Source organism: Platichthys flesus, chromosome 1 (assembly GCF_949316205.1).
Source record: "Platichthys flesus chromosome 1, fPlaFle2.1, whole genome shotgun sequence".
Lineage (NCBI taxonomy): Eukaryota > Metazoa > Chordata > Actinopteri > Pleuronectiformes > Pleuronectidae > Platichthys > Platichthys flesus.
Window position 1 is genome coordinate 28,903,648 of NC_084945.1, and position 23,894 is coordinate 28,927,541.

Sequence of the window (23,894 nt, forward strand, 5' to 3'; positions counted from 1 at the left end):
GGCTCACTAGGTAGCATATTCTCCAGCAGGCATGCGCCTATGGAGAATAGCCACACCGCAGTGGCGTGGAACACATAACAGGCTCACTGGGTAGCATATTTACCAGCATGCATGCGCCTATGGAGAACTATGGCCACACCGCGGCGTTGAATGGCGCACACATAACAGATACCGATTCATCCGTCAGGCTCCAAATCTGTGCAGTGTTGGGGGGGTTACAGTATAAGCTCATCATTCCTGTGTTAGCATATGGGGAGTGATTAAGTTGGAGCCTAGACGCCAAACACAAACCTGTTCTACTGTGAATAATAAATATCGTAATAAATAAGATAAATAATCAAACGTGAGTTGTCTGACTGAAATGGAGCGAAGCCAGCGAGCTAGTTCTGGCAGGCAACTCGTGCTGCGCTGCTTCAGTCATGTGCCATACATCAGGTGACATAAATCATGTGACATATATCAGGTGACATACTTCACTTGCCACAATCAGCCACAGCACTCATCCACCGCATTAGGCGGTCTATTTAAGCAGAGGGAAATCCCATCTGTCCAACCATACCCAAGCGTCTTGACCCCATGGTATTCATCCAATTCCTACAGAGCAGTGAATAGATCAAGAACCAATAACCTTATCATGTGTCAATGCTGCTACAATAGAAAAGCTATGAATCCTCAATGATGACAGTCTTACCTAACATTTACCTTGGCTTTATATTTCCTTATTACTGAATTGTTGTCAAGGTGAGTCAGAGTATACGATAACGGAAGCAGTCTAATAGGAAATCTGACAAGGACGCTTATTTAATCCTCTACATGACCTTATCCTCTCTAGTCTTAGAAGAACACATGTTCACAACAAGTCTGATAGATCTTGTCGAGACTTCTGAATTATGTTGGGACATGGTTTTTGTGCAAACCACAGGCCTCCTTTCAGTCAAACTTGTTACAAACATGCCGCATGTGCTGGAGTGGACTCAATCCCCCAAGATGCCACAGGTTCTGTTGATCAAGGAACTCAGTCTCCCAGAGGATGTAACAGGATGCTGCATGTCCTGGGGTCTGGGCAATATCACACAAAGGTGTCAAGAGCCACCAGGGTCAACTCCTATTGGTCACTCTGGTCCAAGACCTGTGAGGTCAACGGGGCCAATATAAGAAGAGGTCTCCCCAAGATCTTCCTCTTTCTACAATCCTTCGAAGGCCAGCAGGCTGTCCAGCCTCTCTTCTCCTACATCGCCAAGGGGGGGGGGGGGGCCTGGCTGATCCAGCTTTCTTCTCTATCCAACCCACAACCGGAGGTCAGAGGTGCAGCTCCCCTGCCCACACTCTTCAAGGAAATCTCCTCGCCCTTCAAGCTCTACCAAACTCCTCCTAGCGACGCAATGTCCTGCAGGAAAACTTCCACCAGCATCTGAGCACACGGCTCGAAAGAATCGCGAATGCAGAACTCTATGACCACAAAGCCAGGAGACGTCACAGAACTGCAAACTGAACAGCAACTTCTTTTCCTCTTTCCCTCGGACTGGTAACATAATCTAGGCTTAATAATTATACTACGCAAAGCAAGACTGTTTATTTGATCGGTGTGTGTTTATAAGTTTGATATATGCTGTGACGTTGTAGGCATAAGTTAAAGGAAGGTTAATAGTTAGGCTCGCCACAGGCTTTGTCCCTGACTCTATCATTATCTGATTAACATCCACACAGACACGCATCTCACCTAGTTAAACCTTCCCCCTCAGCCGTAAAGCGACCTCAGAAGAAGGGGGGGGGGCTCTTATCTTAGGGACCATTCTTTAAAGCATGCTAATTTACATTCACACACACTCACACACCTCCTAGTTAGTCAGTTGGATTGTTCAGTAATTTGTGTTTCTATACTTTATTATGTTCATAATAAATGTTCTCCTTTCACAAATGATTTGTCATTAATATTGCATAAGTGCATTTTCCCAACCGTTAGACTGTTAGAACCGTTAGAACTCCATAACCTTCATTGTTCATTTTATAATCTTTAATGGTAAAATATTGAGATTTCTAATTGAACTAGATCTAAATGAGACTGATCTTAATCAATAAATTGGCTATCTTTTCCCTTCTATGAAGGGTGGTGCCCCGCGAGAACTTTAACCAATTAAAGTTATGATTTAATATTAATATTTTAAATATTAATGTTTTACATTTTATTTTGATAACCAAATTTATTGAGTGCCTAAAGGCACACCATTCTATGGTATCTCTTTTTAAGCATTATTGCACAACAATTATCATGCTAAGAATAATACTGCTTTCTGTTCTTTCTCCTCTATGATCAAACGCTTGCATCCCTCTTCAACCCATCTGACGACATCCTTGCCTACCAACAATGGTCGAAAATGCATGACGAGATCTCCTCAAAGCTTCGCCATCCCTGCCAGAGCTGAGGCCTAACACCTGGATGCTGTCCCCGCACTCACTAAGATGTTGCACCGCTATGACTGCAACACTCCATCATCAATGCTACTCATGCTATGTTGGACACCACAAGAAGGAATATTGACTCTCAAACATCATCTGCAGCCTTGATGTTTTAATATGTAATCTCCGCTGCATAAATCCTTTGTTGCATGTCAGATCTCGGGATCCATCACGTCTCCGCGTCCGGGGTAGTCACAGGCATGTTTCGGCGCGCCTTCATCCCCTCAAATGGTGACGATACAATGCGAACGATGCCAAGGGATTCATTGCACCCTTGCCGTGGCATACATCTGTTCCTGTCCATCCTGGGAGAGGGATCCCTCACATATGGCTCTCTCTGAGGTTTCTACATTTTCCCCTGTTTATGGGGGTTTTTGGTAGTTTTTCCTTACTCTTGTCGAGGGTTAAGGACAGGATGTCGCATTTGTTAAGCCCGATGAAACGAATCATGTTTTGAATATTGGCGATACAAACAAAACATGTGAGTGAATAATTTGTATGTGCTTTGCAGACTGATTATTTTATTTAATTTCAGGTGGTTTGCTGGGCTTAAAGGTGAAATTCCGGTGCATATGTTGCCATGTGCCAAGTTCACTATATTCCCGTATAGGGAACCTCACCAGGTAGTATATTCCCCCACAGACAATTTGGCTACAGCGAATGACCACACCGCGGCAGTGAATGGCACACATAACAGTTCACTAGGTAGCATATTCTCCTGCAGGCAATGCGCCTAGGGAGAATGGCCACACCGCGGCGGTGAATGGCTCACATAACAGGTTCACTAGTTAGCATATTCTCCTGCAGGCTAATGCCCCTACGGAGAATGGCCACACCGCGGCGGTGAATGGCGCACACATAGCAGATACCGATCCGTACGTCAGGCTCCGACTATGTGCAGTTTTGGGGGGTTACAAGTATTTGCTCATCACTCCCATCATTCCTGTGTAATCATATGGGGGAGTGATTAAGTTGGAGCCTAGACGCCAAACACTAAATCTGTTGTAATAAATATATTACATGAACGCGACGCCTGCGAGCTAGTTCTGGCAGGCAACTCGAGCTGCGCTGCGCCAAGTGACATATATCACGTGACATACATCACGTGACATAAATCACGTGACATACATCATGTGACATACCTAAATCTCCACAACCATCTATAATACACACCCACCTTATCAGGTGGTCTATTTAACCAGAGAGACATTTCCTTCCTCTTGCTCGCACTGCTGCTGCAGTATTGCTACCTGTTGCTTCAGTCCCTCCACTACCCCAGCATCCACCTGTAGGCCCAGCATCCACCTGTAGGCTCCAACGGGGGGTTACAAGTATTTGCTCATCACTCCCATCATTCCTGTGTAATCATGTGGGGGAGTGATTAAGTTGGAGCCTAGACGCCAAACACTAAATCTGTTGTAATAAATATATTACATGATGTATTTTAGAATGTATTATCATTTCCTGGACATAATAATTATGAGCCAGAGTTCACAGGTTTCTCATGAAGAGAAACGGAAATAAACTGAACACCACATGTGATCAAAATCCATCCACAAACATAAGAAATATTCTGAAAGTCATATTCCAAAAGAACCAGGTAAGCAGAAAAATCGATCGATGATATGATCTTGGGATGTATTGTGTTTTCACTGTCTTATCCAGAGTCCCATGAGATGACAACATTTTGTTATTATGGGAATTGTACTTTATTCACTTTCTTTGGAGTGTTACATAAGAAGAGTGATACCACTTAAGTGTAAGTTAAATATAAAGCAAGAAGCTCTGGTGCTGACAAAAAAGATATCTGCCAACCTGCACGTCTGGAGCTCACTAATTGGCACATTTAATCTTGTTTGTGGACAAATATAAACAAAGTGACCATCTTGAAAGATTAAAAAAGCCATCCTGACTGATCCCTTCCTGTGTGAGTGTTCAAACTTTTTCTTGAGGCTTATTACTGTAAACCTTATCTGCTCTGCACCGCTCAAACCTTCTGAGCCAGTCAAGTTCTGACTGCAGGTGGCTTGAGGAGAAAATTAACAAGATAATGGTTACAGACCAAAGGCCTTATGGGTTTCAGAGCCTCTGCACATTGTTTACTAAGTGTTCATCACAAATCTGAGAGGCCATCTACACTAGCATGTATAATGCATTTGAGGCTCATCCTATAGTGCTCTCTGGAGTGTGAAGCGTTGATGTATACAGAGCTCCAGCCCATTAATGGGCCCCTGGCTAACATCATTATCTATTCTCACATAGTGTAGCTTATGTGGATATGAACATGAACTGACCTAAGTGAGCCTCTACCACCTCATCAGCTGCTGCTTTCCCTTCACTTCAGTGATTTGCCACTCCATTTTTTGTGTGTGTGTACGTGTGTTGTTGTGTATGTGTGTTTGTGTTTGTGTGTGTGTGCGTGTGTGTTGGTGTGGAGTGTTTGTGGGTTTCTCTCAACAGTAGTCTGATTAAGCTGCAGTCATGAGGATTGAGAAAAACTCCACTTTGCTTTTTTTTCAAAAAAGGGAAAGAAAATTGCCTCAGCAGTTTTTCAGAACACTTATACACACAGATGCAATCAAAATGTCCTAACCGAATTTTCTAATTGCCCTCCAGAGCGTCCCTCTCCATTAGGCTTCGGGCAGGCTGGGAGGAGTGTGTTGGTTCCTGAGCTCCCGGCACACATACATACACACACACTGACGGCCATGCCTCAAAGATACTCCCACCAGAGGAGGAAAGCCAGCACAGCGGCTGTGAGGAGGATGGAGAGGAGACGCAGGGAACAGGGGAAAAGCAACAGCAACAACCCAACTAGCAGCCACAACTACCGCTCCAAGAAGCTGGCCATGCTCTCCAGGTACCAACACCACTCAAAAGCTTACAACTAGGGCTATACAGAGTGCAAGACACATAACTAACCTTTTAACTGTAAACCTTTATTATATATTATTATAGTCAAGAATAGGCTCAAGTTGATTTAAATTTGCCTCATGATGACAGAAAATAGATAGAATACTTTAATATTTCTTTTTTCTGTTCTGTTGCACAGCATTATGTTAACATCAATATTACTTGAATGGCTGCATTAACCCACTATTTTATGGTCAGGTAGGTTTAGTATTTATGTGATTTCATGCCTGGCTCTGACAATCTTTCTTTAACGGTCTTTGTCCAGGTCCCTGATCCTGTGTCACTCCAAGACTAATGATGACGGCGTGGAAGAGATGAATGCTAGGGACATGGCAGATGGGTGCAGGACGCAGGGTTCAAGCTGGAGGACAGATGTGACAGCTGGGGTTCAAACAGGGTACATAGATACAGAGAATGGACACTGTAGGACGACCCAGCTATCAGACCTGGAAAAAAGAGGAGAGAGCAAAGCAGAACATCACCTCAATCATACCAACACACTCAGGGAGAATAAACGAAGCACGAGGCGATCCTTCAGCATCAAGGTATGACTGCAAGAGTTGACAATAACATATATAAAATTTAAGAAGATTGGCATATGTCAGACAAGTTCACTTAAAACCCAAGTGACGTAGAAAGCCGGTTGAATCCATCCATTGATAGTTATTATTTAACCCTGCTTGTGGCATTGCTCTTAGGATAGCAAGGGCAGTGTTTTGGTCAGCCCACTACTTAAGTCCAGATTGAAATATCTCAAAAGCTATTGAATGCAGTGCAGACTTAAGGTTCCTACTTAAAGAATCTTACTGAGTGCTGTGATCCTCTCACTTCTCCTCTGATCTGTCGGGGGGGTTGACCTTGACAAATGATGAGGCTCTATATTATGTGATATTTCTCGTGAATATTTTGCTATTTTGCTGAGTCACAGACCCACACAGTTACAAAGCCTATTTTATTAAAAGAACTTATATAGAAAATTGGTTAATATTAAAATGATATCTTTATGGAATGTTTGCATACATCTTCACAAAGGATTAAAAGTTATACTTTGGATGATGGTTGTCTTATGACAAGTCACAAGAGAGTTCCGCTTGCCGTCATGAGAAGTTAACATTGTTGAATCACACAAAGCTGGAGAAGAACAAGGAAACCATGACCCACTAGAGAGTATACCTCTGTCAAGGCCAAACAGTCCAACAAATACATTACAAATTAAAAGGAGTAAATCTGATCATCAGTACCAAACTGTTCTGACTCATAGATTCCAACGCCATAAATAGGTTGTTTTTTAACATCAAGATCCCTATATTATTTTCGGAGTAATTTTCAAAAATGTCGAGAAAATACTGTATTTCTCAATGTTAAATAATGTGGTACAAATATTCCTCAATCCACCCCTTTCATCAGATCCACACCAAAATGTAATGGGTTTGTCCACAGCCTATACGCTCTATCCCTCTACTCAGCTTGGTTCAAATCAGTTCGGTCGGCCTACCTTTTATCTAGAATCCTGGAGACAGTCTGATCTAAAAACAGGAGCTCAGTCAGTAATTAACAACCGTGACCACATTTTCCCTTTTGATTTGGGAGAATGAGCATATTTTCCAAGATTTACCATCACCACCATTCTGGCCACCAACTATTTGGCAAGAATGCAACTGTATGCACGTTGAATTGTCAGTTTTCAAAATGCTTTCTGTCCTTGGAATGTGCATTTGATTACGGACACCTTCAGAAAATACAACTCATGAGTTAGTTCTGACCAGACCATAGACATTCAAGTCATCTATGATGCAATTAAAACAAGTAATTCAAGAGATTCTTGGAATTTGTTTTTATTTTTCATTATTGTGTAATTACCACTTGATGCCACAGGCGCCGTTGTTCTGCAAATAATGTAAATAACATACTATGCTGGTGTTTTCTTTCTTTCTATCTCACACTGAAGTTCCTTGCACTGTTGTGCACATAGATGTATGCCGGTATGTTATTCTAAAGAGAGTAGTCAATATGAGTAATTCATATTTTTTTTACAGACTAATTACCTATATTACTATATATATATATATTTATATCATATAACTTTTTCCTCAATATTACTGTAAACTTATATATTCAACTATTTTAATTCTTGATAGAATGATATGTAGAAAAGCGTGTTTGTTGTGGTATCAGCTTGCTAACACCGTGATGTACTCTGTGGAGAGTGTTGTCTAAATGTAATGATAATCACATGCCTTGTGTTGGTGTGTTAGGTTGAGAGCTGTGACTGGCCTGAATGTCAAACATTCAGACAAAGACAGGGTTTGTTGTGCTGGGTTTCTACAGCTCGCCCTCATGGCACATTCCCCTGATGTCAGCAAGGGTTGGACTGTCGGTCACTTATCGCTCACCTCATAAACAATATAAAATCAGAATTTATTGTGCTAAGTCAGAGGTTACTGAGAAAAGCTCCCTGCCTTAATACTTTTCATATATTAAGCATCGACAATAGAGACTGAATCCTGGTGAAGACTTTACAGTTGGACTAAAGCCCAGGCTGCTAAACACCCCTAACCGAGGCTGAGCTCAACAGTATTTAATGGAGCAGTGTTTCCCTCTAGGGCTAATTCATGCCAGGTTAGACATCAATCACCTTTAATCACCTACTAGAAAGAAACAATATCATAGTAATCTTTGGCAATTTAAAAAATAAATAATGAATTAGGTTTTGTGTTTAAAGGTGAATATATCCATGATGTCATAAGATAAATGATTTTAAGAACACTATCTTCTCCATATTATATTTCTATGTTTCATATATGTTTAGTTTTGTGAAAATGACTCACATATTCAAGTCAACTGAACACAGGTACATGATCTGGTCACATTCTTAACACAAAAGAGACAATACAATATAGAATGATTATAAAACCGGTGACTGGTTTTAATGCAATTCTTAAGTTCATTCTGACCCCTTCAATAAATTTATTTTCTAATTTCAGTCATTTCCGATGGTTTCATGGCATCATGGTTTTACTAAAAATGCAGCAATTTAGCAATGAGCCACAACACTAAAACTGGGTAATGGGTTTTAATACTGTGGCTGATTGTTGTACATGGTCTTGTCCCATAAAGTCAACCTCCAAACACTGTGGCTCAATTCATGCACCTATAAAACTTGCTGCTGTTTTTCTTTTTCCTGGGCTTCCAACAGATGATTTATTTGCTCTTAAAGCTTGCTTTATACCATAGCTAGCATAGAAGTTCCCTTATACTCAATGACTGTGTGTGTATATGCATGTATATGTAAATGTGTGTGTTATTACAGGACAGCAGTATTTGGAGGATGTGTGTAGCCACAGGGCCTGCTGAGGACGTATGTGGACCACAAATGGCAGATAACAGTGGGACACAGAACAAAGACACTAATGTGGAGCCAGGGAGGACTGGAGGGAACCTACACAGGTGATAAAACCCAATACCACCACTAAGTGGCTGGTTACTCAAGAATGTCCTGGAAAAGTGGTGAAAGATACACTGTGTTACATACTAACATACATTCCACTAAATGTGAGATATTTGTATCTGGATATATAATGTGGATTAAGAGAAAATGCATATTAAATGCTTATATATATATATGTAATTACTCGTATTCAGGTTCATAACTTAAATTTGAGTTATTATGTGAAACGCTTTTCACTCTTATACAGCATTGGTAACAAATATACAACTCTACATTAAGTACATTATGTTTCTTTATTACATTATATTCCTCATCATAAAGTGAGATCTCTATTGTAAACAGTGTTGCCACAGTTACTTTGAAAAAGTCACTTTGTTACTTTATAGATTACTTGATTTTAAAAGTAACTTAGTTACTTCACAAAGTAACTAAGTCAGATTACAAGTTATGTTATTAGTTACATTTAGCAGCTGCCGACAACACCCCCGCCGCCTTAAATTAAAAATGACAACCGGTTTTGCCAACACTCACTTTATTGGAAACCGCCGGAGGGGGCCCCCCGCGCGAACGGAGGGTTCCCCCAGCGGGCGCCGTAGCTGAGGTGATCCGCGAGAAGGGCCCGACACGCGTACAGAGTCGTCGCCCCCGACCGCCGTACCCGTCCCTCTCCAACCGGTCCCCGCCTTCCGCACCGCTGACGGACACCGCCCCGCGGCCCAAGACAAAGAAAGAAAGCTCCCGCACCAGCGACGCCGTGAGGCGCCGTTGACAAGGAACCCCCCCCGAAAAAAAAACGTTGAGGCAGCACTAGATATTAGATAATTTCCCACGGCACACATGACGATCTCTCACGGCACACTTGTGTGCCGCGGAACGCTGGTTGAAAATCACTGGGCTACATGACTTCACTCCCAGAGACGCAAGAATGACAAAATAGTAACACACAGTGACTTGGACAAGTAACTTTAATCTGATAACTGGTGTGGAAATAGTAACATGTTAGATTACTCGTTACTGAAAAAGTGGTCAGAATAGAGCGGCTTCACTGATTGTAAATGGTTTTGTATTTATATAGCGCTTTGTGATGGAAGTTTTCTGGAAGCTGGTGAAAGGAGAACTTATTTAGATGTTTTTGATGTAGACTTGATGCATCAAGGAGACCAGAAGGTAAAACAATATATAAATATAACAGAGTATGAAAGGTCTCTCACAGTTTCCCCATATATCTTCCTCTACTTCCGCCACCCATTCTAACAGAACATCCATGAATGCTAGAATTGCTGTCACTCTGTATGTGACAGGTAGATGCTTGCATCCTATTGGATAGTCTGGAAAGTCTAAATGTGTATTCCTAAATCACATTGTGTCCTTACATCTTGCCACTGGTGAAATACGCAAAAGAGATGAAGTTCATGCCTCTCTTTCTTGAGCGTCTGAGTTTGACACTACAATGTACTGTTGTTGGGTCCTTTATGTATTATCTGACCTTGGGTACTGATGGAGAGAAGAGAGTGTGTGGAATTCGACAGACACTTTTCTCTCAATGGTGTACAGATATAATGTGTTGTATACATTATATGCATTATATATAGAGGCATTGACAGTAATGTGTGAGGATGGCCCAAAACTCCCTAACATCTATGATCTAATTCATAAGTCTATCAGCACTTGAACACACACATATTTCCTTTTATTAGTTAATGACCCAGTGGTCAGAGAATCAAGACTTGCAGAATGCAACATAAATAAGCTTTATAATGATTAATAAAGAAACCAACAAGCTCCTCATATGTGTGTTAAAAATCAGCTAGTTAATGGTGAAAGTGTGCCTCAATATTACGTGTTACTCCTGCTGTTCACCTGAATGTGACATGTTGCAAGGTTTTGTGCAGGAGACTTTTGGAGTTTCTTGGTTTTTCAGCTGTCTCTGTGTGTTTCTCTCCAGAGGCTGCAGCTTGCCGAGCCCAGACAAGCTGGCACCCTTTAACGGACACTTTCTAAGTGGCAGTGCTTGGATGGAAGGGGAGCCAGTGAGGAGTGTTCACATTAAACCCTACAGTGAGGTAATGGGAGTTCACACATGCAATGGACTCAACAGTAAACCCAGCAAACATAGCATATTGATGTTTATGTGATGGCTGAGATGAATACTTTCTACAATGACAGTTCATTGGTGAATACAGTCCTCCCTGCACCTACAGCTTTGAGCTGCCGGTGAACGTTCGTGCACAGCTTGAGCATGAAGTAATCAAGGCATGAGTAATAATCAGTATCAAGCATTATCGTGTGTGTTTGATCCACCCAATGATCACATGCATAACTGCATGAGACACTAAATCAACTCACTGTCAGTATGTTGAAGGTGACAGTGGAGTGAAGGTGTCTGCTATTAGTTCGGCATGTTTTCATGCTGCAGTCAGATTCCCAGTCTTAACAATTACACTTCCACGTCTTTCTATAGTTGTGAGGACTTGTATGCTAGCCCCTTACCATAACCTTAACTATTACACTAAACCCTAATATAGACCGAATTCTGACCTGAACCCTAAAACCAAGTCTTAACCCTTAAACAGTTCATTGAATTCGTGAGGACCAGGCAAAATGTCCTCCAAACGTAAAAATGTCCTCAAAATGATGGTATTAAACCAAAATTGGCCCTCATAACTATAGATAGACAAACACACACACAAAAGGCTATATATGCAGGTTTTCCAAAGTGGAAACACATAATGGGATTCAAAGAATTTTTATTCAGTCAACAAGAAAAGACTAATGTGAGAGTACAATTCAGTAAGGTTTAGATCATTTTTTGCAATTTCAGGATGTCTAGAAAAGACTTGGGGCATTAAAGGAATTTGACACATTCAGGAACAAAGAACAAGTCATGGAATGTAAGGAAAATGTTATGTAATTTTACAGCTCCAGTAAAATCCCTAATTTTGTCAAAATAATCTTTTCTGAATCAGAATAGATTTTCACTTAGGAGCAGTGAGCTTTTAAGGAGATGAACTGTTCAGTTAGAATGAGAAGCACATGCTGTTTATGTGTTGTTTGGATATGTCATCAGAGGTGTTAGTGCTGAACCCAAAATGATGTGTTTTCATTGCTCCTCAGCAGCCACAGGGGCTCTATATGAGTTTCTTTTTAGGTTTCTGTATTTCGGTTGCTGCTGGGCAGTGTAGAACCTTATCATCCTGCCAGGTATTTTGGGATTCTCTTTAAGTGGCTGTGGAAACCAGAACAGTTGAATGAAGGAGGAATGGAGAAAATTAGAAGTAGGAAAGAATGTCGATCATGTGACGACTTGGGCTCAGCTGATTCCGTTTTCAACACCGTCTGTCTGGATCCCTCCCCAGTGACGAAATGCCAGCGTCCACATGGTTCTAGTGAAAAGTTCACAATAAGACAAGCACACATGGTCAGGTTAGGGCTTAGGTTAGGGGTGAAATCAGCAGACAGGAAGTGGTCTGTGCCAGATAGAGCTACAGTTTTGATGGTGGCACAGGAAGGAGACTGGGTAGTCCACTAGTTAAAAGATCGGCGGTTCAATCCCACTCTTCCCCATTCCATGTGCCAAAAGTGCTTACCAGCTATGCACTGTGTGAACTGTTGAATGGCAAAGCTGCACTGTAAAGTGCACTGAGCGGGCATCAAGACTAGAAAAGCATATGTATATACAGTGCTGTGAAAAAGTATTTGCCCTCTTCCTGGTTTGTTATATTTTTGCATATTTGTCACACTTAAATCTTTTAGATCATTAAACCAATTTGTATATTAGACAAAGATAACCCAAGTAAATATAAAATGCAGTTTTTAAATGATGATTTCATTTATTAAGGTAAAAAAGCTATCCAAACCTACCTGACCTTATGTGAAAAAGTAATTGCCCCCCCATGATAAATCATGAATGAATTGTGATTAACATCATTTTTTGGAAAGCTGAATTCAATTTCACTAGCCACACCCAGGCTTGATTACTGCCAGACCTGTTGAATAAAGAAATCACTTAAGTAGAACCTGTCTGACAAAGTGAAGTAGGCTAAAAGATCTCAAAAAGCAACACATCATGCCGCGATCTAAAGAAATTCAAAAACAGATGAAAACAAAGTAATTGACATATATCAGTCTGGAAAGGGTTACGAAGCCATTTCTTAGGCTTTGGGACTTCAGTGAACCACGGTTAGAGCCATTATCCACATATGAAGAAGACTTGGAACAATCGGATAACCTTCCCAGGAGTGGCTGGCCTAACAAAATTACTCCAAGAGCACATCGACGACTCAACCAGGAGGTCATAGAAGACCCGAGAACAACATCTAAGGAACTGCAGGCCTCACTTGCCTCAGTTAAGGTCAGTGTTCGTGATTCAACAATAAGAAAGACACTGGGCATAAATGGTATCCATTGGGAGAGTTCCACAGCGAAAGCCACTGCTGACCAGCCAAGCATTTCATAAAAACAACATCATACCAACAGTCAAACATGGTGGTGCTACTTTGCAGCTTCAGGACCTGGACGACTTGCCATAATGATGATACCATGAATTCTGCTCTCTACCAGAACATACTGAAGGAACTTGCACTTGGGTTATGCAGCAGGACAATGATCCGAAACACACCAGCATGTCCACCTCTGAATAGCTACAAAAAAAAAAACTGAAGGTTTTGGAGTGGCCTAGTCAAAGTCCGGAAGTAAAAATCCGATTGAGATGCTGTGGCATGACCTTAAACAAGCCGTTTAAACAAAAAAAAAACTACAATGTGGCTGAAATAAAACTATTCTGCAAAGAAGAGTGGGCCAAAATTCCTCCACAGCGATGTGAAAGACTCATTGCCAGTTATCGCAAACGCTTGATTGCAGTTGTTGCCGCCAAGGGTGGCACAACCAGTGCCACCCTTAGGTGCAAACCATTAGGTTTAGGGGGCAATTACGGCTTTTTTCCCTTAATAAGTGAAATCATGATTTAAAAACTGCATTTTGTATTTACTTGGGTTATCTTTGTCTTATATTAAAATTTGTTTGATGATCTGAATCATTTAATTGTGACAAATATGCCAAAATGTAAAAAATCTAGAAGGGGGCAAATACTTCTTCACAGCAGTATATATACAACGGTATTTAGAAACCAGCCACTCAGGCAAAGTCTACATTAATACATCTTTTTAAAATGCATCACTTCAGCTATGGAGCGAGATTTCCAGCCACTAAAACTGGGACTGAGGAAGCTTGTGTTACTCATGTTTAGGCCACAGTTGAAATGTATCTGTGGTGTGTTCTTACTTTAGGACATTTCTACACATGAAGACCATGTCCATTCACTGACTAAGAGCCAACAGCACCCGGCTCTCATTTCCCCATCAGACCCAAAATCATTGCCTGGGTACACAGATGAAGAACTTGTAGCCAACAACAACCCCCTCAAGGTAAACCATCTTTCAATCTCTAGTGTGAACCACCTCTATATTTGCATTATGCCTTTGTTTGCATTGTTTTCTTTACTCATGCTGCAATGGCTGTGTGTGTATATTTGTGTGTGTGTGTGGGTGGTTGTAGTTACCCATCCCAGAGGTTAATGAGGAGAAATGCTGGGGAACAGAGAAGAATGAGCAGAGCCCACCAGGACAAACAGCCAGCAACATGACTCGGCCAAATTCAACCTGTGAGTACAGTTGTCCCCCCAAATTATGTAAGGAGTGAGAGGTTGAGGGTCTGTGTCCTACTTGGTATACATAGATATTTTATTGGATGAGGAATTTTGATGCTTATTGCACAAATATCCAAGAGCAGAAGATTCTCGAGAGCACATGAGGAGGAGGAGTCAAAACAAGGCTCAGACCATTCTGAAACTGTTTATATGCACTCAGTCTGCACAGAGAAAACCAATATTTTAGGATCAGAGAAAGCAAAAGAATCACAAAATCTGAATTCTGATTTGATAGAATAAGGGTTAGGGTTAGGGTCTCAAAATACAACACCATAATCTAAAGATAGAAAGTACTCTTTTTTTTACAGACACCAACTACGTGCTTATGGGAAATGTTGTCCTGATTGTGAAAAGCTATTCTTATAGTTCCACTGGTGTGAGGCTAAACTGAACAGACTGTAGAGAGCAGTGTACATTAGTGACATTAAGGTACATTATTGTTCATTCTGCATGAAGACAATATGGACAAAAACATTTATGCAGATGTAACGTTACAACACATCACCACTGGGTTCATATAAAATCAGATAACTGATGATATGTTTTTATTCGCATTGTTCAAATTTATAGTTTTATGTTTTTTTTAATCTTCTGAAATAATGATGAATTAAATCTTTTATTTTATAATCGGTTTAAAACTGGATTTTAGAATCTTAAAGCGTGAATGGATACTGAATCAGCTTGAATAGACAGACAAGTTGGGTGTGTATTATAGATGGTTGTGAGCTGTGTCACATAGGGCTGAGGGGTAGAGTGGTCGTCCTCCAACCTGAAGGTCGGCGGTTCGATCCCCAGTCTGACCCATCTGCATGCCGAAGTGTCCTTTGGCAATTTGCTAAACCCTGAATGCCCCCCCCCCCCCCCCCCATAGAATAACAAAGTGCGAGATTAGATGCACTGTATGAATGTATGGGTGAATGTAAAACTGTACTGTAAAGAGCTTTGAGTGGTTATAAAGACTAGAAAAGCGCTATATAAATACAAAAAACAAACAAACATGGTGCAAGTCACATGATGGAGCAGCGCAGCTCGAGTTGGCTGCCTGAACTGGCTCGCCAGCATCACTCCTTTAATTTCAATGGAAAGCCTGTGTAAAAGGTTGCTATATGCCACGAGATGCCATCACATGCTAACTTGCATATAAGTGACACACATAGCAACTGCATTGACATACATCAAAAAAATGTTAAAGTAAAGAGTAAAATCTTTGTTTATCTTAAAACTAACCCTTATCCTTGTTCTGATGATACTGTGTCTGTAACCAGGTGTCCAGCCATACTGGATCGGGGATTTGGACAGCATCATCATGAAGACCCCGGAGCTGTACAGCTATCATCCTCATGGGAGTAGTGGAATATATGGAAACAGGAAGTCTTTATCCCAGCAGCTGGAGTTTCCTCACACCACCACACAGGTATATTTATGTTTATATATGTATATATATTTATATATACATATATAAATACAGTACAGTGGCATATAGCAACCTTTTACACAGGCTTTCCATTGAAATTAAAGGAGTGATGCTGGCGAGCCAGTTCAGGCAGCCAACTCGAGCTGTGCTGCTCCATCATGTGACTTGCACCATGTTTGTTTGTTTATTGTATTTATATAGCGCTTTTCTAGTCTTTATGACCACTCAAAGCTCTTTACAGTACAGTTTTACATTCACCCATACATTCATACAGTACATATATAAATACATATGACATTTCCTTTGTGTTTAACAGTAACAATAAAGTTTTTAAAAAAAAGACAAAGACATCAATGTTCAGCAAGTAAAGGATAACATTGTCTTTTAGTATTTGGTTTAATTTAATCAAAGATTGTAAAAGAACACAGATAATTGACACAGGGAAGGATGTTAAAACAGTAGAAGACTAGTCTTGTTTTATTATTTGATGATAAATGCTCCAGAAGCTACTGCAGCTCAGTGTTATTTTATCCCAAATTGCTGTGTCTAAGCATGTCACTAGTATCATGTAACAACTTACTGGTATAAATAAATGGCCATTTTGAATTTGGTTTGTGTGTGTGTGTGTGTGTGTGTGTGTGCTTGTGGGTCCTCTCCAGCCTGTGCACCGTCCCTCCCGCTCTCTCAGCTCTGCCCAGCTGGTACACTCCTGCAGCAACGTGCAACAAGCCTTCATTATCTGTAATATAGTGCTGATGAAGGGCCACGGCAAGGTAGGAATCACACTCTACTGCCACCTTCAAATCTGCTGGGTTCCCTCTCAGCTGCTCTTCATTCACCGCTGCTCTCAGCAGACCATAGTAACTGCTTAACAGACAATATTCTTTATGCACTACTGTCTCTGCAGCAGGAGAAGTCACCTCACACATGTTTGAATAGTACTTTTAGCAGTTTTTAACATTTTACATTTTCCCTGAGCTTTTATCTGCATCTGAAGGGCTTCATCAGCAAATCGAGCTTTAAATGGCTTCACTGTGACTCTGAGCAGGCTCCATCAGCTACTTTTGATATGAACTACTCTAGTCTCAGTTAATTTGTCATCTGGTTAAAACGTGAAACCATCGCTTTAACTCTGATTGTGATGTTTCAAAATGTTATAAATGGTGTTTCTCCTGCCGTTGCCAGGGTCTTGGATTCAGTATTGTGGGCGGGAGGGACAGCATGTATGGACCAATGGGAATCTATGTGAAAACCATTTTCCGTGGAGGAGCAGCCGCTGCTGATGGAAGGCTTCAGGAGGGTGAGAACAAACATGAACATGAAGCTCATACACACACTTAATAACAAGTGTTTTCACGTCATGACTGACGGGAGAAATGCCCAGAATAACAAACATCAATCCACAAATTAATCCATAATTTTCAAGGAAAACAAAGCAAATTACAAACAAAAGACAAATCTTTAACCTGAGCTCCTAATCCATCTTTCATGTTACTGTAGGGGGGAAGATGAAAAGAGAAATCTCTCAAGAGCAATTGAAACTAATATTACAACGGTTTTTATCCAAATTCAACACAAAATGCTACTTTTAATGACTACTGCATTCTCAGAATGATTCAACCCCTTCATGACAAGCATCTTCAGTACTTAGTAGAGCACCCTTTTGCTGTTATGACCTGCTTCAAACGTGATGCATAGCAAGACACCAGCTTCTGACAGCATTCCTGAAGAATCTTAGCCCATTACTCTAGGGCAATGGCCTCCAGTTCAGTTATATTCTTGGGTGTGCATTTTGAAACCGCCTTCTTCAAATCCCACCAGAGATTTTCGATGGGGTTCAAGTCAGGCGACTGTGATGTCCACTCTAGAATCTTCCATTTCTTCTTCTGAAACCAAGCCTTTCTGGACTTTGAGGTATGCTTTGGATCACTGTCCTGTTGGAAGGTCCAATGACACCCAAGCTTCAGCTTCATCACAGACGGCATGACGTTTTTTCAGACGATACTTGACTGAATCCATCTTGCCCTCCACACGCTTCAGGTTTCCAGTGCTAGAGGAAGCAATCAGCCCCAGAGCATCAGTGAGCCACCATCATGCTTCACTGTAGGCAGGATGTTCTTTTTAGCATATGCTTCATTCTTCTTCCTCCGGACATACCGCTGATCCATAGGCCCGAAAAGTTCCAGTTTTGTTTCTTCGCTCCACAGAACAGATTTCCAAAACTTTGGTGGCTTATTTATATGGTTTCCAGCATATTGGAGCCGACTTTTCTTGTGCTTTTGGGTCAGTAGTGGTGTATGTCTTGGGGTCCGGGTATTGAACCCTTCAGTGTTTAGTATGCGCCTTACTGTAGAAACTGAAACCTCAGTGCCTGCTGCAACCAAGTCTTGCTGCAGGTGTTTTGCAGTCACTCTAGGGTTTGACCACTTGCCTCCTCAGGAATCTGGTGGCAGCCGCAGATAGCTTCCTCTTTCTGCCACGCCAAGGTAGTGTAGCCACTGTTCCTTCAACTTTGAACTTGCGAACTATGCTTCCAATTGTATCTGTAGAGACATTCAGTGCTTTTGCTATCTTTTTATATCCTTTTCCTTGTTTGTGCAAGGCAATGATCTCTTCTCTGAACTTTTTGGAAAATTCTTTTGACTTAGCCATATTTCTAACATGCAATCAAACGTCACTCTCAACAAACCCCTATCCAGCCGATCTCAATTGATACATGAAACCAATTGTGTAGATTAATGTGTATGTGATTAAGGTTATTATAGTTTCACTTTAAAAGTATGTTGTGGTGTAAGACATTAAGGTTTTTAACATATCATAATGTTGTGATGTGTTTAGATCCCTGGTTAGTGTCAGCTGGCATGTCACAGACTAGCTGTTTGGCCTTCAACACAAAGGTTGTCTGTTTGTGTGTCTGCACAGGTGATGAGATCCTGGAGCTGAATGGAGAGTCTCTTCCTGGTTTGACTCATGATGAGGCCCTGCACAAGTTCAAAGTGAGGCCACTGCATTGTGACCCTATGAGCTATCTTCGTTCGATTGGCAAAACAACCATGCATGTGCTGATTTATTTATTCAGACGTTTGCAGAAAAACACTCACCATCATGCATTTAAAAACAACAAGACCACAGAAAAAAAGTGATCCAATTAAATATGACACATAAAACACTCGTGCTAAATGCATTTAGAGACCAAGTTTTCAATCATTATTGTGTATTTTTTGATAATAATTATAACTTTGTCTTTCTTGATTTATAGTTTTGATAAGGAGCCTTAGCTTTACAGGGATGAATGCAGATTTATTTATCCAAATCTTTTTTAAAAGACTGCATGATGAAATGTTGTAATATTTTTCACATACTGTGAAAACAAATTATACATAGATTTTTTTTTTTAATCAAAAGTAGCCACTGCTGCAGACCACAACAAAAGTCGACTCAATTAAATTTAAGTGAAATGATTTCAGATTAAAGTGCCCTTTTACTTGAAACAACTGAGTGTCTTGAAAATGGTTCTGTCCCAAACAAAAAAAACCTTGTCATTATGGCTAATGTTTTTAGATTCAACCCATTTTATTGGGTTAGCATTTTCTCAGTTTATGGCATCACGTGACGTGTTTAGCATAGGTAATATACTTAAACGTGATAAATTAATAATTGAACATGGCGTGGTCACTAGTGTTGTTTCCAAGGAAACAGCAGCTGGATCTTTGTGGTTATTTGTTCAGTGGTAGTGTGTGCACCACGGACAGCTCGATGTGAGCACAGATACATTTAGGCCTTAAAGGGATAGTTCACCCAAAATGAAAATTAATTCATTATCTACTCACCACTATGCTGATGGCAGGGTGGGTGAAGGGTTTGACTTCACAAAACACTTCTGGAGTCTCAGGGTGAAAGAGCGTTGCAGCCAAATCCAATAGAATTGAAGTAACTGGTGACCACTTCTTTAAATGTAAAAAAAACAACTGAAAACAACATAAAATCCTTCCATTCTGCTCCTGCGGTGTCATCCAAGTGTCTGTAAGCCCCAACATTCAAATTTGACTTGAAACGGCATCATTAACAACATGTTTTTAATCTAAAGGTCCACTGATATTCTCCTCTGGAGCCGTGTTTGAATGGGTTTGATCAAACCCATGTGGCCTAATTCTAGCAAACCAACATTTTTAAAAGCATGTAGTACTGACATGAAATATGAAATGTCTTATGCAGCAAATTAAAAAGGGTATGCTGTCTCTCGTGGTGAGGACCAGCCTACGTGTCGGGGCCCTGTGTGGTCAAGCGCAGGTGGCTCAGCTGTGCAGGTCGCGCTCCCTGAGCTCCACCACTGGCATGGCCAGGGTCAGTGCTGACATGGGAGACTTCAACTACCTCAACAACACCTGCAGCAACACACTGAGTGTCCCCGGTCAGCCTGCTAAACCCAGGGACCGCATCATGATGGAGATCATCCTGCACAAAGGTCAGCCTTAGAAAAATCCACAAACTCTTTCTATAGTGGGATGAGTTGCTTTTCTGAGGTTCATCGGATGCTTAATCTAATATTCAGTTTGTTTTATTTTCATGTCAACAAAAAAAAGTTGTAATTAAAGATTAACACATCAAGGAATTCACAAGAAGAATAATTTCCTTTTGGTCCATAATACAAGTCAAGCTCTAAAAAATGTAACATAACGCAAACAAAGCACATTTTGGTTATACCCTGCATTCCTTTCAAACATCGTCATCTGTTAAACTGAAGATAAGTTGGTCTTCACCAGGTCCTTGCAAAATTGTTCACATCACTTAATTAACTTGTAGTGGCTGTCAATGAATCAATCAAATATGTGTTAATGGCCAAAAGAACAACAGATATCAGTGGCTCTGTGTGTATGGCTTATCTCTTTTCAGGGAAACATCATCATGTTATCACAATAAAGTTTGATTTGCGTGTGTCTCAGAGGCTGGTGTTGGTCTGGGTATTGGACTTTGCTGTGTTCCATCTGGTGATGGATGTCCAGGGATCTACATCCACACCCTCTCTCCTGGATCTGTAGCACACATGGATGGTCGACTCCGGTATGAAAAAACAACTAGAGTTTCCCATTCAGCCTCAGTGTTAACAATACAGTGCAATCAATATAATAATGTTTCATTAATCCTGAGGGCAGGCTGGTTTAAGGCAATTAATAGAAGCAAGAAAACAAGAAACAGAAATTCGCTGAAAGGCATCAAACGAAATAACAACACAATAAAACACCAAAATGAGCTGTTTAACTGTGATTAGCTGGAAGGAAAATGTCTTCAAAAATACAAAAGGTAATAATACATTAACCAAAAAGTTCCCATGGCAGAAAGGCATTTAAGAGTAAGTGTTTAACGGGTTGGTCAGGGTTCATGACATATTGGGATTGGTCAGCGCACACAGTCCTGGCATATACATGAAACAATTCAACAAGAGGCAATAAATTGATCAGCAATGGAAATAAGATTTCATTTGAAATACCTTAAAGATAAGTCTTCACTTTATATATAAATATATATATATATATATATATATATAATGTAGTACGATGCATATAATATGATGATTATACTGCTGTATACAATATGCATGTGTTTGTCAAATAGTTCTCCTCTCAGAGTTGTTTTTTGTTTCTGTTCCTGAACTTTTGCTGGCTACCTTTAGGTGCGGAGATGAGATCATGGAGATCAACGACACTGTGGTTTACAACATGGCGCTGAATGACGTCTACACAGTCCTGAGCCAATGCACACCAGGTCCAGTCCACATCATCATCAGTCGCCACCCCGACCCCAAAGTATGCCACGCCTCCACCTCTTTTATTTCAGCCATCAGGCGATTTAGTTGGCTGAAGGGGCCAAAGCCTCTCCTGGGTCACTCTTAATGTTGCTTCATGGGTGCAACTGTGGGCATCTGTGTTGCTAGTGTGGATTTCCTTTCACTGCCTACCTCATTCCACACTCCAAGACATTCAGCTGGAGACTCTACACTGTGTGTGCGTGTGTGTGTGTGTATGTGTGTGTGTGTGTGTGTGGGTGTGTGTGTGTGTGTGTGTTTGTGTTACCTCTTTTTTCATTTCCGGAATAATCAAAGATCAGATCATTACTAGTCCTTTCATGACAATTTAATAAAAAAACATTAGGAGCATGTAGGAACATGTAGGAGCCTTTAGTGGCTCCTACAGCCCTGAAAATCACAAGTATGTGAGTCTTATATGTAAGAGCAGAAATCACCTCACATACATCATATATGCATGTTGAAAAATGCATCCTCAGGGAAAAGGGAGGAATTATACACATTTTCACTCACATTTTTTTGGAACTATTTACCACTCCATTAAAGTCTTTGAAAGCCGCTAAAGAATCAACCACAAAAAAATTATGTGACAAATTCTGAACAGAAACACAAGCCTCAGTGCACAAAAGACTAATCATACAAAACTCTCCACAATCCTCACAAGAAGATCATAAATTACGGTATTTAAATATATTTATATATGAATCTCTATATCTAGTGCATTCAATAAATACATTGTACATTTGAAAGTCCCTCATTTCTCCCCTTCTGCCTTTTAATTTCTAGTTTGTTAAACTGAATCTAACATGTTATTTCGTGATTGCCATAGTTTAAACATCTAATTTATTCTGAAGATGGTATCATTTCAACAAACCCATGAAATGAGCAAAACCAATAACATGTAAGTCCATCACTGACCTTTGAGGTACTGTATTTCCAACAGTAGATTCTTTCATATGGTGCAGTACCAAATGGAAATCTTCTCTCTTGACATTCTGAAGACATTTCTTTTCCCTTGTATGTTGTCAATTAGTTACCTGCTCTTTAATGGAGCAATAAGTTGTGGCTTTGATTAGCATGTTTCATAGAAATCACAGATATGGTATTTTTCCATTTATTGCCCTTCTTTTCTTGTACACATTGCATCTACATCTATTACTACAATAAGAGGGCTATAATTACATAACAATGTCATCACACACATTTCTCCCCTTATATCTGTTGATATTTTGGCTTCATCACTTTTTACACCAAAAAAATGTATTCGTTTTTAGCATTTTTTGTGCTATTCAGGTAGAGTAAACGTGTACCCGCTCTGGAACACAAACACAACCACTGCTCTTTACGTTGCGCAGCAAGATGTTACTGTCATGTTGACATCTCCCATCTTCTGCCCTCTGTGTGTCACAGGTATCAGAGCAGCAACTGACTGATGCCATCACTCTAGCAGTGGAAAGCAGCAAACTGAGGAAGGATAAGAGCCAGTGGAGTATTGATGGTAAAATATTAATTTGTTTATTATTTATTTCCAATAGTCACATGTTCCTACTCAGGCTAGCTTTCATTTCCTCTGTCCTAATCCCCATCTTTTTCACTTCTGTAAATCTGCAGGAATCACAAAACATATTCCTTTGCATATATTCCTCCACTTACCTTAATGCAACCCAGCAGTTAGCAACCTTAGAAATTGTTCTTCCTTCAGTGACACAAAATACAAACATTAAATTCATCTTCATATGTTAATTCAGTGCAGTGGTCCTTGGTTGTTTAGCATGGTCATGACACAGCTGGGGGGAGTCATTGGTTTTTCTCTGTGGAGTTGGCGTGCTCTCCCCACATCGAGCATAGTTGCTTCTTCCCACAATTCAATTGATGTATGATTTACCATCATTTGTGTTGTTCTGTCCCAGGGCTGCGCAGACTGGAGTCTTGCTCTCACAGTCGGCAGAGGTGTGAGCATTGTCTAGAGAGGAGTTTCAGTCAGGTGACGGTTCGACGAGCACAGAAGACCATGACCCGCTCCTGTAGTGATAACACCAACAGCCACCACTACAACCGCTGTCTCAACATGCACAACCTTCACAACACACACCATCAGCCATCATCACGTGTCCACAGCCTGGACACACCGAAGGTAAGCAGGCACACCACAGGT

The 23,894-nt window shown here is 40.7% G+C and overlaps 1 protein-coding gene across 1 annotated transcript in view; it reads left to right on the forward strand.

Annotated features, from left to right (window-relative positions):
- il16 (interleukin 16) overlaps positions 1-23,894 on the forward strand; it is a 49,074-nt gene that overhangs the window by 13,217 nt on the left and 11,963 nt on the right. The window contains exons 2-16 of the mRNA XM_062393012.1: positions 5,074-5,317; positions 5,636-5,915; positions 8,681-8,817; positions 10,764-10,881; positions 14,104-14,241; positions 14,372-14,477; positions 15,788-15,936; positions 16,596-16,709; positions 17,122-17,236; positions 18,859-18,932; positions 20,152-20,401; positions 20,880-20,997; positions 21,608-21,740; positions 23,150-23,237; positions 23,650-23,873. Coding sequence (XP_062248996.1) covers positions 5,074-5,317; positions 5,636-5,915; positions 8,681-8,817; positions 10,764-10,881; positions 14,104-14,241; positions 14,372-14,477; positions 15,788-15,936; positions 16,596-16,709; positions 17,122-17,236; positions 18,859-18,932; positions 20,152-20,401; positions 20,880-20,997; positions 21,608-21,740; positions 23,150-23,237; positions 23,650-23,873 — 2,288 coding nt within the window. The remainder of the gene's footprint in view (positions 1-5,073; positions 5,318-5,635; positions 5,916-8,680; positions 8,818-10,763; positions 10,882-14,103; positions 14,242-14,371; positions 14,478-15,787; positions 15,937-16,595; positions 16,710-17,121; positions 17,237-18,858; positions 18,933-20,151; positions 20,402-20,879; positions 20,998-21,607; positions 21,741-23,149; positions 23,238-23,649; positions 23,874-23,894) is intronic.